The following is a 15,506-nucleotide window of genomic DNA, read 5'->3' as shown; positions in this document are numbered from 1 at the left end:
CCCCACTAAATGTTAGGCTAATTTTAAGGCTAAACTAATTAAAAGGCTAGAACTAATTTACAAATTATGCGAGTATGCTAGCTTGCAGGCTACATTTACAATGGTCAAGGTTGTTAAGGCTTTTCATTTTTATTGCTCTCTTCTTAATTAATTAGCCAACCCATCAAATTTGAATGTTAACCATATTTGAATTTTTACATCTATATTGAATCAATTTGCCTGTTGAAATGTAAATTACGACCACCGTTGGGTCTCCGTTTCAAGCAATTTACTTGCATCTGTCACATCTTGTTGAATCAGTTTACATTATTTAAAAAAACAGCTAAAATTTCATCCAAGGGATACTTTAATATATACTTAATACTTAATACTTACTTAATATATATATATATATATATATATATATATATAGATACTTAATCAATTAATTATGTGTTTTTTTTATTGTTGTTTTTCAATTAAAGTGAATACCATTGGCACTAAAAAGGCTAACCATTATGTTTCAAAAACCACCCAACCAAATATTTTATTCATACATTCATTAAATGCCTTTGACTATCTTCTGCACAACTTAATCAATTTTAATTGTTTTGAAGAACATTTTTAAAAACAAACAACAACAAACACGTTTACAAACATTATGAAATAGGTTTATCACATACCATGTCTTTGGACACCATAAAATAATAAAAAACTAAACAAGTTGACCTTGACCATGGCATTACCATCTCTGCGTTAACGAGAATGTCACAAGGCCGCTTGCTTCGGCTCTTAAAGGTCATCTTAGGTGTTAACACAACAAGAAGCCAGCAAAACAAGCACTGAGTGGAAAATTGTGAGGGAGAGCGAGGATGTTTTTAAATGAGAAAGAGAGAGAGCAACATGGAGGAGGGAAGCAAGACGGTTTCAAGGATCCCTTTCCCCCCCTTTTCGCTCACACACCCACATTCACACACTCTTACGCACGCATTGTCACACGCGTTCTACCAAGACAAGGTCACTCACGCGCACGCCGACATGCACACCCACGCACACACACATCCTCATGCTTCACTGGCAAAGCTTTTAACGCTACGTTCTCTCTCCCTCTCAGCCGGTTGCTCTATCGCTCACTCCTGCTCTTATCTGACCTGCTCGCTCTTTCATGAGGAAAATTAGGAAATCAATTAAACCCCCTCCCATCCTCCCCCCACTTCCTCCTCTTCCTCCTCACGTCTGTGGTGGGACGTGACGTGGAACAGACGTGACATTAAAGAAAAACTAGATAAATTCCTTAAGATCCTTATGGAGGATTGTTATCTAACAAGTGAATCCTTTCAAAGCTTTTGAAGTGATAAGAATCTAATATAATTTATCATTTTGACTGCTAATACTTAACGTCATGTCACGTTCTCAACTGTATCCGCCTCGACTGACACTGACAACGTTTAACGCAGTCAATACTCCGGTTTAGGTCAAAATTCCGGTTTCTGAAACAATCGGGATAACTCGTTTATATGCATGAGCGGGCTCAATTAGAATACGCCATTTGAAAGCGTGGTGCGCGGACGTCATCATAACGTAGGTAGATGTCATTTACAACTTTCTACGTTCAATACTGTAAAACACATTATTTTTATGTCTCTCATCACGCTGTTGGTTTCCAAAAATGTTGTTCTTTGCTGCGTCGTCAGGTTTGTCCACGTCTGCTGGAGTATTTCCCGGTTGCACCGTGCAACTTGAATGCCAGAAAGAAGCACGGATTTATATAGGCTACACAATGTAAACATATGTATGTGTGTATAGATCTTCCTAATAGTTACTTGTCAGAAAGAGCATCAGCCTTAGCTTTTGAATACAGTAATGAATTTTCTCTTAAAATTCCGGGTTATGTGAAAAACGAAATTGAAAAAAACTAAGAGAAAAAATTATGCTACAGGAACAGAAACAGAAACATACATTTGTGAAAATAACATCAATCAGCAACCAGCCTCCTTTCACATCCTCCACAACATGTACACAAAAAAACTGTCATGGCTGTTTGAACATTTTAGCTTAGCATTTAAATGAGGTATAACCAACAATGGCAAGCAAGAAACCCGGACACTCAATAGTCATCCTAGCTGCCTTGTTTGACTACAATAGTCATGCGCAATTTGTTCCGTAGCAGCCTAAAAACAAAGCGTCTTTGTCCCATTCTGTACTTGTTAGCGGTGTTTGTTTACCTCTGGTTTGCTTTCAGTGTGTCACGTTTTATGCTCTATGCAGGAACGCAGATTTCAAATGTGCTCACCTTTCTCCTCTTTCCTCACAGTAGAAATAGTTTGAGCTGAGAATAATTGTTTTAAATAATAAAAAAACGTTATTAAACTTTTTTTATGAAGCCTGTGGAGGGCCCGTGGAAATCTCTGTTTGCAAGTACACCCTTGCTTCCATGTGCTCTTATGGTGATTTTCAATCTGCCAAACAAAATTAAGAGAGGTCATTCTTCAGTATACAGGCAAACTCAAATCTATACTTACGTGTCAGGCCGGACTGTGTTCTAATGGGTGTAGATGACGTCCAAGTAAGAGGCAGAGAAGGTCCCCAACTAAACTGCAGTAATTCGCAAAGAGCAGAGAAAATATGCCTATACAAATAAGATATTTGAAAATACTGACCATCACTTGTCAAAATATGACTTTATTCTCATATCATAAATATTTTCTTTGGGGAACATTTTTAAGGCCTACTTAGTCTCGGAACATTTTTGCTTTACTCTATTCCTTTTCCATGTGGCCAGAATAGTGTTTCTTTGGTGGCACATGACGTGTGGTGTCACATTTACACGAGCAGTTTGACACAATTTTCAATTGGTGGAAAAGTGTCAGCACACACACGCCCACACGCTCTAATTGCTTGTGTGTGTGTGTGTGTGTGTGCGTGCGTGCGTGCGTGTGTGTGTGTGTGGGTGTGCGTGTGTGTGTGAGCGTGTGTGTGTGTTTGCACCACATTATTTAAATTGGCTGGAGGAGAAACGAGGCAGACAGAAATGTCCCTCGGCCTGTCCCTCCCTCACACCCCACCTCCCCCACCCGTCTACTCGCTCGATCACTCGCCGCCTTTGTCCGCCATCCTCTCGTCCGTCTTCCTCCTTCTGCCCCCACCACCTCCACCTCCTCTTCCTCCTCCACCGCCTCCCGTCGTCCAATTACGTCCCTGCCGCTGCCTCGTTTCTCATCCCGTTGCCAGGGGCTGTCACATTGAACCGTTGAGGACGCTAAACTATTTCCTACCTTGCGTCGCTCTCAGCAAAGCCATGTGCATTAATAAATGTCGACGGAAAATGCTGCGATGTACGGAAAGAAACATTACACAAACTCATAAGCTTTTGTCTCACAAGGAGACAATTCAAACAGGAAACATTTAAAGGGTAGGTAATGCATTATGGTCACATGGATGCAAATCACACTTTTGATTAAGCTGATTTTCATTTCCATTTGGACATTTGGCAATAGTACATAGGAACCAGGCCGGCAAAAAAAAATTGAAAAAAAATTTCCGAATAGGTAAGTCTGCAGCTTGCAGTGAGTTCTGAACTTCGAGTATGCGGGGGTCCGCACAATGTTTTGCTACCAAGCCTTTTCAGCTTTCACAAATAGCTCAATTGTAAATGACAGCCCCCTAAAAATGCCTGTAGACAGATACCACAAGATGGCAGAAAAGTATATGAAGCTCCTCAATTAATTTCAACATGTAGGCTAACTCAGCAAATCCTCTTTCCCCATTGAAATAAATGGAAATGCCATTAATCTGTTCCAACACCTAAAAAATGATGAAAAACAATGTACTGTAATGCTTTTTCTTAAAAAGACTTTGTGTACAGGGAGTCCTCGACTTACGTCGTACGCGACCTACGTCGTTTCAACTATATAACGCCCGTGCCTCGTCTGTAGCACCTTCTTTTTCATTATTTTCCCACGACATTTTAAAGTTATTTTAAGTTGTGTTGTTGTTACTTCCAGCAACGGGCGTCCATCGAGCAGGTCAGCTCGCCATCACATCTTTTGCCTTCATTTTATAACTATACAATTGAGCTACATCTACATGACCAACTGATTCAGTAATTGACTCACGTGATAAGAAGTGATCTCTACACAAGCAATGAGGAGGATCCCAAATCGTCTGTCTTCATGTTCACTCTTTTTATGGCTGCTGTGATCAAATTGGCTACGCATTGGTTCCTCGTTTGGTAGCCTGGAGAATGCTCGGTTCTTTTTGCCTCTTCTCGTCGTGGCAGCTGTCAAACATTGTTAAAGTGTGGCATTTGCTGTTTACTCAAAGTGGCAGACGTGTTTTCTATGCTGCCAAAATGGCTGCGTTAACGCCCATTTTGGGACGCGTGATGTCAACCTCCGGATCTCTATTGGAGTCCGACACTAGCTGCAAGCACTGCCTGAAACTAACTAGTTTTGCCAAATTCTTCTCCTTTCGGTAGCCGTAAGAAAGATGGCGGCAAAACATGACACAAGGCGTTTCGCAAGATATGTAATATAATTAGCGATGACTAGACGTACGATTATACAAAAAAACTGTATATTGATGTGATAGAACTTTTTTTTCTTACATTTTTTTTTAATTAATGGTCGGCTTTTAAGAATTAGTACTAGTTAGTGCTAAGTAATACACACTGTCCCTATAATGAAAAAAATATAGCACTCTATAATACTGTATGAAATAAATAAATAAATACATACATTAATGACATTTTAAAAAAAATGCAATTAAAAATAATCCATTTTTGTCACAATTTCCCAAACAAGGCTAAACTACAGTCTGTGATTGTTTTAAATACACAATGCGGACATAACTCTGTTTTATGTAATTTGGTACAATTTGGAGAAAAAAAATACTGAATGACGGTGTCTATCTTGTAAAAATCCAAAGTCGGGTCACCTGTATAAAGCACCACTGCATTATTATTAACAGCAGTTAACTAATTTCATATTTGTTTAACATTTAAACAAGTAAAATGTTATTTAAAAAGAACAGTTCATTACTGTTAATACAGTTTCAACATGGAACGGGTTAGTCCTCACTGTACTATCTTTGTGGGGACATCTCATTGACTTGATGCATTTCCTAGCCCTTTCTCCTAACCCCAACCATCAAAAATGATTGCCTCCCCCCAATCCTTACCCTAACCTCAACCAAATCTTAACTCTAAAACTAAGTCTTGACCCTCAAAAAGAGGTTTAAACTTGTGGGCCCCAGCAAAATGGCCGCTCAAGGACGGATGGGCCCCACAACTCTGTGAATTCCTGAAATATTGGCCCCACCATGTAACAAAAGGTACACGTACACGCACGCACATTCGTGATAGATTGGCTTTTTAATGCGTGTAGTCATACTGCCCCCTGCTGGACGTCATTAAACATCCACCGGTTGGACCACATAACCATCCATCCATCCATTTTCCTAGCCGCTTGTCCTCACAAGGGTCGCGGGGGTTGCTGGAGCCTATCCCAGCTGGCTTTAGGCAGTAGGCGGGGTACACCCTGAACTGGTTGCCAGCCAATCGCAGGGCACACAGAGTCGAACAACCATACTCACAATCACACCTATGGACAATTTGGCGTGTCCAATCAACCTTCCATGTCTTTGGATTGTGGGAAACCGGAGCACCTTCATTTAAAAAAACAACAACGCACAAACCAGTAATTCACTTGCATGTTAGTATATTGGAAGAGTCTAATTTGTAGATGTCAGTTTTCAAATATAGGGAATATAAAGTAAAAAGTTACCGATACCTTAAAAATGTATACTACTAACTAGTAAAGTACTTAGTAAAATTACTTAGTAAAATAGCTAATACTTCGTTACTGCCCACCACTGGACAAGCAGTATAGAAAATGGCTGCATGGCTGTAATTGACGCAAGTACTTGACTGTGTCCACTGGAGAGCAGCAATATCCCGCATGTTGAATAACACTGTTGTTCTCCTGCCTGGGGGGGATAGAAAGCGGGGAGTGCAGAAGTAGTCATGGGACCATGTTTGCTCTCCTCCAGACAGCACGCCGGTCATATGAGCAGCAGAAGAAGACGAAGACGAAACAGCGATGGACGGCTTGTCCCGCTGCATGAGGAGGTGCTACTGTGGCGAGGTCGAGGACGACGAGATGGCCGAAGGACCAGGGGAGGGGGAGGAAGAGGAGGAGGAGGAGGAGGAACAGGTGGAGGTGTTGAGAATGGATCAAAGTGGCGTCACGAAGAGCAAGAGTTCTTCATCGCTGCCGATTGATGAGGTGTCTGATGAAACTTTTATTGTACATTTTCTTTTAAAGCCAGTGGAACCACACTCTAAAAAAGATTTAAATAAAATGGCACTATGGGTCAAAAATGGACTGATCCTGGGTCAATTTGACCCAACTTTGAGTCAAGAAATGGGTATTTTAGTGTACAACAACTCATAAATATTGGTCAGATCCAAAAAATTGACTCATTTTGTATAAAAACAACCCAGAAAGTTGGGTCAAATCGACCCATAAAGTGGATCGGTCCATTTTTGATCCATAACTGGGTTACTTTTGACCCAACCGTTTTTAGTGCATTTTACGGTGCTCAGCCTGCTTCCAATAACCTTTGAACTATGCCTAATATTTACTAGATTTGTCTGTTAAATTTTTCACGATTGATGATAGAACTCTGTCCCTTTCCTCTGCAAATATTGGTTTGGACCATTTAAAAAAATCCTCCCATCTTAACTTTGCATGGAAATTTACCAGAAACTTTCCAACCCACTCAAAATTTTCCGCTCCTTTGCAACTCTAGCTTGGATCGATACAGAAAATTGATGGCTTTAAATATTGCATTCCTTTTCAGTATCACTTGATTTTTCGGATGTTTCATTTAAGATGTTTCTTTTTTCCTCCCTGGCCTAGCTGGATCCAGAGAGTGGCCCGCAGCCTCACTGGTTCCACACACTGCAAATGCGACGGCTTCGAGTGCAGCGGGGTCGCAGTAACAGTGACCCATGGAGCCAGAAGAACAACCAGAGCCCCCTCATTTTGGTCAGCTGACGCTCATCATCAATGTCAAACCTCAGGTGACGATTAGCGGCACCGCTGAAGTACAAGCCTGTCTTACAACAGTATTTGTGTGTGTGTGATATCAGAAACCAGGACTTCAGTTTGGAACAGCCAACTCATACGTAAGCCTGGAGAAACTTGGTGAAGGCTCATACGCGTCTGTTTATAAAGGCATCAGCAGGTGAGAAATCACATAGCTGGCTGGATGTCAAATTCGAAAGTGCTTGATGTAATTACTGCAGTGGTGGCAAAAGTATGTTTGGGTAGAAATACAGAAAAAAAGACTTGAGAAGTACTTATTCAGCTCTAGTGATTAAATGAAAAGTTGGGTCTCCAAAATTAGCAGAAATAGGAAAAAAAAATTTTTTACTGTCAACTCTACGATTAGTTAAACTATAACTCACGATGCCTTGTGTCGGCCATGTCAGTTCTTGTGACGCATTGGCGACTCACACCAGCACACTGAGAGATTTGATAGGTGGACACCCTGAATCCTGCCTGTATTGTTTTTTAGGCGCCACATATATATATATATATATCATCATATATACTTCCGTATATTGTACTTTACTTCGCAATTTACCGAACAATAAAAAGTAGAGTAAAAGAAGAAGGGTTGCTACAGATAGACGATGTGGGCTAAAATAAAAAGAAGGTGTATATGTCTTTAAATATTCTCATTGATCCAGGTCAGTTCATTCTCAGGGCATTGAATCTCTGAGGTTTTTGTAAGCATTAAGACAACTTTGGTTTTATTAAACAACCAGAAAAGTCCAGTTGCAATTTTCACTGCCATGAAACAGGGAGAGCTCTCATTTAATTTGCATGCAACTGGTGAAGTGCTTACTACTTTAACTCGCCCACGTTGGCTACATTTTGGTGACAATGACAGAAAGATTCACAATTTCACCCTAAGTACATTCTAAATTATGAATTGGTTGTATATGTTGTTGTGAAGCATAACATATACTTGCTCTATTTGTAATGTTTAGCTGTGTTTGACTCACTTAAACTCTGGAAACGTATTTTTATCGTGTTGTGTGAACTTTACTGTCATCATCCACAAAATGTGCCCTAAAACAGCACAATTCTGAATCATGTCAAAATTAAACCGCTCCTTTCAGTGTTCAATGTTAGACATAAAACAACACCCCAAAAAAAAGGATTTTGATGGCATGGGACCATTAAGTACACCTCTGAATAATTGTGGGGATTGGTGTGCAGGAAGCTGATGATGATGATGATGATGATGATGCTTCCTTGGTTTGTGTAGGATCAACGGGCAGCTCGTGGCCCTGAAGGTGATCCAAACAAAGACAGAGGAGGGCATGCCGTTCACTGCCATTAGAGAAGGTGAATAAACAATAGACACACATACACAAAATTGTGCTCACTCTTTGACTAGCCATTACTCATGTATTCCACATTAATTGAGGTAGTTATTAAGTGAAATCAATTAAATTAAAGAAGATAAATTAAGTTTTAAAGGATCTTTGTGCAGTTTGTCACTTTTTTACTCACGACTGCCACTTCTGGCCCAAAGCGTAATTGCAGCATCTGTGTCAGGCCCGTTCATGGTGCGCGTACGTGCACGATCTTAAAGCGACAACCACAGTTGACAAACGAAGACGTGACTTCAAAGAAACTGTGGAGTGTGCAGGGTCCGTACACTCTACTATAAAGGGAAGATAGAAGCGATAGGTGCAGTCTGAGTAACGGTCAGGGCTCTTTGTACTCATCTGTGCATTGGTGGACCATGCATGATGTAGAAAAAGCTTTAAGATTACATTTTTAAACGACACAATGCACCTTTAAGGTTATTTGATGGCATAAAAACACATGAAACTTCTCCACGTGGCCGAGTCAACTCATTTCCGCTTCAACCTTTAATTTGTGGAGACTGAACCCACACTCCCTGCACCAAAGTCAAATCAGTGACTGTCCTCAAAATCACTGAATTAATTTGTGATCATTCAATGACTTGATTTTTTTTACCACTCAAATTAAATAATTGTTAATTGATTAAATGCAAATTGAAAATAAATTTGGTAAAATTAACATTTTACATTTGTTATGGTTAATTCATTTTCCAACAATTAATTAGAAGTTATTAAATTAACTCATTCACTGCCATTGACAGCTATAGATGTCTAAAATTAATTTGAACTATTTCTATTAGTTTAACTTTTTTTTTTTTTACCACTTTTGTTAACAAGAGTATGAAAACTTAGGAAAAAAATATTGTACATTTAGAATAGATATAAAATTTGTGATTAATCGTGAGTTAACTAGTGAAGTCGTGCGATTGATTACGATTAAAAATTTTAATCTCCTGGTATTTTTAATGTACGGTTATTTTTAAAAAAAAATCTAATTTAAATGTGAAAAAATCCTATCAAGAAACAATAATTACTATATATTTATTTAAATACACCCCTACATACTTGACCTTTGAACTTTTCTTGTTGAAACCTCAATAGCGTCTGACCTGATTAAGCACAAGCGTTTTCCCACCCTACATAAAATGATGAATAAGCGATCATTTCTTTGTCTTTTGTTCTCAGAACCTGATGTTTTTAATCGACAGCAAAACTAAAAGAATCGGCCTCACTCATCCCCCCCCCACCTCCGGTCCCCTTTGGCTGATCCATTGTGTGCCAGTGTCAGTGTCCAATTTTGTGATTCATTGACAATGTGACAATAGAACACTTCTTCTATGTGTTTGTGCGTGCGCGTAGCCTCCCTGCTCAAAGGCCTGAAGCACGCCAACATCGTCCTCCTGCATGACATCATCCACGCCAGAGACTCGCTCACCTTCGTCTTCGAATACGTAGTAAGAAGCGCTCGTATGAAGCGGCGGTATGTGGCATGCGCGAGGTTGCGGGCCTCAAGCGCCACCAGACGTTCATTTGCTCATGCGTGTGATTGCAGCAGACGGACCTGGCCCAGTACATGAACCAGCATCCCGGAGGTCTGCACTCTCACAATGTGCGGGTATGAGTCCTCCTACATTCATCCATCAGGTTTTGTTATTTCTTGATAAACATCAGCCAGTTGAATTTCACATTATAATGAGTATGAAAAACATGTTCATCAGGCGGGGTACACCAGTCTAGATGGGATTAAATGGATCTTCTCCTCGTAGATCTTCATGTTCCAGCTGCTACGCGGTCTCACCTTCATCCACGAGCGCCGGATCCTCCACCGAGACCTGAAGCCTCAGAACCTGCTCATCAGCTACTTAGGGGAACTCAAACTGGCCGATTTTGGTTAATTCCTATTGGACTGCTGTACGTCAGGTTGCCGTGACGATACTGACCCACTTTTTGGTTCCATGCACAGGTCTGGCTCGTGCCAAATCGATCCCCTGTCAGAGTTTCTCCTCAGATGTGGTGACGTTGTGGTACCGCCCTCCCGATGTCCTGCTTGGGTCTACGGATTATTCCACAGCTCTGGATATCTGGTGAGTTTTGGCTTTGGGGCAATGCAACCAGATATGGTAGGGGCCCAAGTAATTCAGTACAATTGAGTACTACATAGTTCTCAGTCTTTGCACATGTTGTCAGCAATTATCTCCAAACATGTATAATATATTTGCAAACAAATGACTTATATAGTTTTCTTATCCAAGTAAGGATTTGACTCAATGAAATTTACTGTGGACTCAACTTGCATGATTTTTGACACTGACACTTATAAAGTGGAACTCACTCAAACCTGCGTCCAGGGGCGCCGGTTGCATCTTTGTGGAGATGCTGCAAGGGGCGCCGGCGTTCCCGGGAGTCACTGACGTCTTTGACCAGCTGCAGAAAATCTGGATGGTCGGTACAGCAAACATTTGAATTGAAAGTCTTTTTTTTCCAAAATAAAATTAAGAAATGAATTTTATTTGCATAGCCGCACACAAGCGCCACTGTCACAGATGTAGCTGAGATGGCCTTGACGAAGGCGGCCATTTTGTGTCCCTGCAGGTGCTTGGGATCCCATTAGAGGATAACTGGCCCGGAGTCACCCGGCTGCCCAATTATCAGTCAGGTCAGTCTTCTTTTCTCATTCCCAGTATTGTTTGGATCATAGAGTCAATGTGGTTGTTACTGCGATACAGCAACACGTCCACCATATTGGATGTGGCAGGTTTGCACCTTAACTAGTATAAGTCAATGGACTGACCTTCATAAAGTACCGGTATCAGGTACTGTATTACTTACTTAAAGATATTGTGCAGTACTGTGATTTGAGTTACGACCTTGGTCATAGAACAACTTCAACTCTTAAGTCAAGTACCGTGGTATTGTAGAATTTTTTTCTATGGTGCAGTTCTTCCACATGTATTGAATGTCGTCTCCACTAGAAGGTGCTATCTCACTGAGTGTGGCAGTAAACTGACAACTTGACACATTTTTCCAAGAACTCACTCAGAACCCATTAATACCGTAGGAATTTGAAAGTTGCCTTTTCTTCCTTTCTTTCTTTCTCTTTATTTTAGTCTTAATGTTATATTTTGTCAAAGTAAAAGTTTTAATCTCACGAGAATAAACCAGTCGTATTTACATAAAAGTAAAAGTTTAACAGGAATGAAAGTCATACACTAACAAATGATTTTCAAAAATACAACTTTATTTTTGTAATATTGTGTCTTTTATTCTTGAACAGAAAACTTGTTTTGATCTAAACTAGAACTACACTCTAAAAAATCTAGTAGGTTAAGATCCTATTGGCTTGATTAAACCAATAGATTGGTCAGACATTGACCCTTCTGGGTGGTTACGGGCATACCAATTTTATTGGTTAGCCAAACAAGCAATGAAATTGGTTACAATAGAAAGTAAGTCTAGATAGATCACTTGGAAATATATTTATTGTATCAATTTATTGTATTCTAAATGTATTTATTCATTATTATAAGTGATTACAATATATTATATGAAATATAGTTATTAAAAATGGAAATGTGTGTGTGTGTAAATAGATCACTATGGGTGACCAGCTCAGTGGCTTAGTAGTTGACTGTCTACGAATGGGAGGTTGAGGGTTCCACCCCGGGTCATACCAAAGACTCTATAAATGGGACCCATTTGCCTCCCTGCTTGACACTCAGCATTATGGATTGGAATTGAGGGGTTAGATCACCAAATGATTCCCGCACGTGGCCCCTGCTGCTGCTCACCGCTCCCTCAGGGGATGGGTCAAATGCGGAGAATGACTTTCGCCCCACTTAGATGGGCGTGACAATCAGTGGTACTTTTTTTCGAGCCTCTAACACAGATTAACCAATATCGTGGTCAGAATGACCAATTTGTATCGATTGGCCCAATCACCAATATATATTGGTTGATAACACCTACCATTCTAGAGTGGTTGTTTTAACCAAAGGATCTGTCGGACACATAACTACTACCAGCTAGATTGGTCAAATGTAACCTTTTTTTTTTGGGTCAATTTGACCAATTTGTTTTTAGAGTCTATATTCTAGAACAAATATGCCGTTAGTTTTAATAAAGAAGGATTTTATTCCTGCAGTAATATGCCTTTCATTATAAAAACAACTACTTTATTCCCTTCAAATGTTCAAATTTAATTTTGAAATGTCAATTAAATATATTAATGGAAATTCAACTCACACTCTACTGTGAGTTTTTGTTACACACCACATAGAAATAGTTGTTCTACAAGTGCACCCTACTCATTTTACCAGTCCGCCAGAAAAGTCATACTGTAAAGAAAAGCAGTAGTGAAAAAAGTGCCAGGAGCGAGAATTTTATTTTTATTTTTTTACTAGTGCGCCATTGTCCCGCGCAGAAATGTCACACAGTAAGACATGTCAATAGCAAGAAAAAAACGTCAGCAGTAAGACATAGTCCTTCTACTGGTGTGCTGAGTTGTGTTACTAGTGATGACAATGAGCACACGTGTACATGAACAATTTTTCAAGTCTTCAAGTGTTGTTGTTGTTCCAGACTGGTCCCTTCCCTCCAAGCTGAAGCCAATGCGATCTGTGTGGAAAAGGTAAGAAAGAAAAAGTCCATCCCAAAAAAATGCTTTTAACTTCGACCACAATTAATTGTTCTGCCTGTAATTCGTATCCTTGTTGTTGTGTTAAGGGACCGAAAAAGAAGTTAGAAATAGTCCGTTAATCAATCAGTTATTGGATTTTTTCCCCCTGCTAAATATCTAAATTTGCATCAGCCTAAAAAAAAAAAGCATTCCCGGGTTATCTAATCACATCTGGTTGATCTGGATCAGGTTGAGTCGACTTCCATACAAAACCGAAGACCTGGTTCAAAAGATGCTGATGCTGGCGCCCGCAGACCGGATCCCGGCACCTGATGCCCTGCAGCATGCCTATTTTAACATCTTACCGTCGCCCATCATGCACCTGAGGGACAGTAAGAGCCCGATCCCATCACACACCTGCTCGCCACAATCTTTTGGAATCTCATGTCGCTCTCTTGTCGTTTTCCAGCCGTGTCCATCTTCAAGGTGCCCGGTGTCTATCTGGAGACAGAATTCCGTGACACCTTCAATCCTAGTGGGAGAATTATACCTTCAATTTTGCCTGCCGCCAAGTTTTGGTGACATCTTCGGCCCAAAAAGTTGAGCAATGTGGCGTTTGAAAAAGTTTAACCCTTTCATGGTCAATTTTGATCAAGCCGAGAATATCCTCATAATAAAAATTCTGGATTGTTTTTCTAACCCACTAATTTTGAGTAGATTGGATACAAATCTTTAGATTGCGTCACAAAAGCATCCTGTGTAAAAACCGGGCCAAACACATATATGGAGCGGCATGGCTCACTGGTAGAGTGGTCGGCTCACAACTCAAAGGTTGAGGGTTCCATTTCAGAATGGAACCCTCAACCTTGTAACCATGTTGAAGTGCCTTCTAGCAAGATACTAGACTCTAAATTGTTACCCGTAAATTTGGCAGCACATATGTGATAGGTAGCTTGTCGTGGTTTGAGGTTACTTCCCGCTCCAAAAATTGCGTGGGAAGTCAGTGAGTAAACCGAATCTAATAAAAATTATGAAAAGGACTATATAATCTAATAAATATATTTTTTTAAACAATATAAACATATCCATACTCTTTTTAATACAACAGCTCCTCAACATACGCATCAACAGTAAGCATGTTTCTGGAGTAAACCAGCTCCTCACAGTTTACAATGAGAATTAACAAAAATAGACCTTGGACTTGTTTTGAAACACACAACATGTAAAATATGTTAACAGACATTAACTTAATACAGAATGATTGTTTTTTTATTATTATTATACTTGTCTGTACTATGTTATAAAAAACATACATTACATACACATCAAAAAAAGAAATGTGCTTGGATCTGCAAAATAATACAATGTACAAGTATGTGAATGGGTGAAGTACATACACATAAAAAAAATAAACAAAACAAATTGACTTTAGCACTGTTTGTGTCTGCCTTTTTTCATTTTGTCTTTATACAAACTTCAAAATGGAGCTTTTGTTTGCTGAAAAACGTTCTTATGTCCATGACCTACTCCATGAGGCTAGTTGTTTTTTTTCTGTGCACACACGCATACACCACACACACACGCCACACACGTTATATATAGTAAGCTAGCCACTAGCAGCACAATAGAGACATTATTAACACTTTCACTCAACTAGAGATACATACCCTGTAACTGGACTGAAGAGGACGACGCGCTCAAGCTCTCTGCTTGGAAACAGTGGAGGGGTCGAGGTGGATCAAACCATTTTCAATCCAATGGGGGGGTGTACTGTATTAAATACGGCCTAAATACGCGTCTGGTCACGGAACAAAAACAAACCAAAATCACATCTCAAGGCATCGCTGTGCTTGTTTTTGTCTTGCAGCTGCACATGCCTGTGTCACGGCACCCTGTCTTCTCCATGACTTGCGTTCCTTTGTTTAGTATGTACAAACGTTCTTATGCTGTTTTACCCTTTCACTGTTTCGAGGTTCCCCCAGGACCCTCAGGCAGAGGTGGGCATCGAGGGCCGCAGTCCTGCAGGTTTTGCGTGTTGCCCTTCTCCAACACAGCTGATATATGATCAGCTCATCAGCAAGCTCTGCATAAGCCTGATAACATCCTGTTGATTGGAATCAGCTTGTGTTGGAAGTGAGAAACCTACAAAACCTGCAGGACTCCGGCCCTCGAGGACCGAGATTGCCCACCTCTGCAGCGAAACAGGTACAGTACAAGTATCTGTCACTGTTATGATTCCTCTCATTATCATTCATTGATTTAATACACTGGTGGATCTAAAATCAAATGTTGTGTACGTGGGTCAAATTTAATCCGGAATGGCCTCAGTGTACACAAATATTATTGAATATTTCAAGTTGTGTGTGTTAGGTCACTTTAGTCAACAAATTATGCAATGAAAAAAAAAAAAGATATTTATGATGCTATCAAATATCAAAATTGACCCAAACAGTATGTAAAGGTTGA

The 15,506-nt window shown here is 40.1% G+C and overlaps 1 protein-coding gene and 1 long non-coding RNA gene across 2 annotated transcripts; one reads left to right on the top strand and one right to left on the bottom strand.

Annotated features, from left to right (window-relative positions):
• Positions 1–1,542: 1,542 nt before the first annotated feature.
• Positions 1,543–13,852, top strand: cdk15 (cyclin-dependent kinase 15). The gene is made up of 14 exons (XM_077549432.1): positions 1,543–1,560; positions 6,028–6,263; positions 6,900–7,028; positions 7,133–7,227; positions 8,320–8,399; positions 9,785–9,879; positions 9,978–10,040; positions 10,192–10,315; positions 10,389–10,509; positions 10,774–10,867; positions 11,018–11,081; positions 13,004–13,052; positions 13,290–13,432; positions 13,510–13,852. The coding sequence occupies exons 2-14, from the start codon at positions 6,078–6,080 to the stop codon at positions 13,620–13,622; spliced, it is 1,356 nt and encodes a 451-aa protein (XP_077405558.1). The 5' UTR covers positions 1,543–1,560; positions 6,028–6,077; the 3' UTR covers positions 13,623–13,852.
• LOC144037721 (uncharacterized) lies at positions 12,809–14,875 on the bottom strand. The gene is made up of 3 exons (XR_013289025.1): positions 14,708–14,875; positions 13,458–13,572; positions 12,809–13,039 (listed from the first exon to the last, which is right to left on the bottom strand). It is a non-coding gene; the product is annotated as an uncharacterized LOC144037721 (long non-coding RNA).
• Between the last annotated feature and the right edge of the window lie 631 nt (positions 14,876–15,506).

This window comes from Vanacampus margaritifer, chromosome 1, assembly GCF_051991255.1.
Source record: "Vanacampus margaritifer isolate UIUO_Vmar chromosome 1, RoL_Vmar_1.0, whole genome shotgun sequence".
In the NCBI taxonomy this organism is placed as follows: domain Eukaryota; kingdom Metazoa; phylum Chordata; class Actinopteri; order Syngnathiformes; family Syngnathidae; genus Vanacampus; species Vanacampus margaritifer.
The sequence above is the reverse complement of the archived record's forward strand: the minus strand, read 5'-3'. Positions and strand labels throughout refer to the sequence as shown.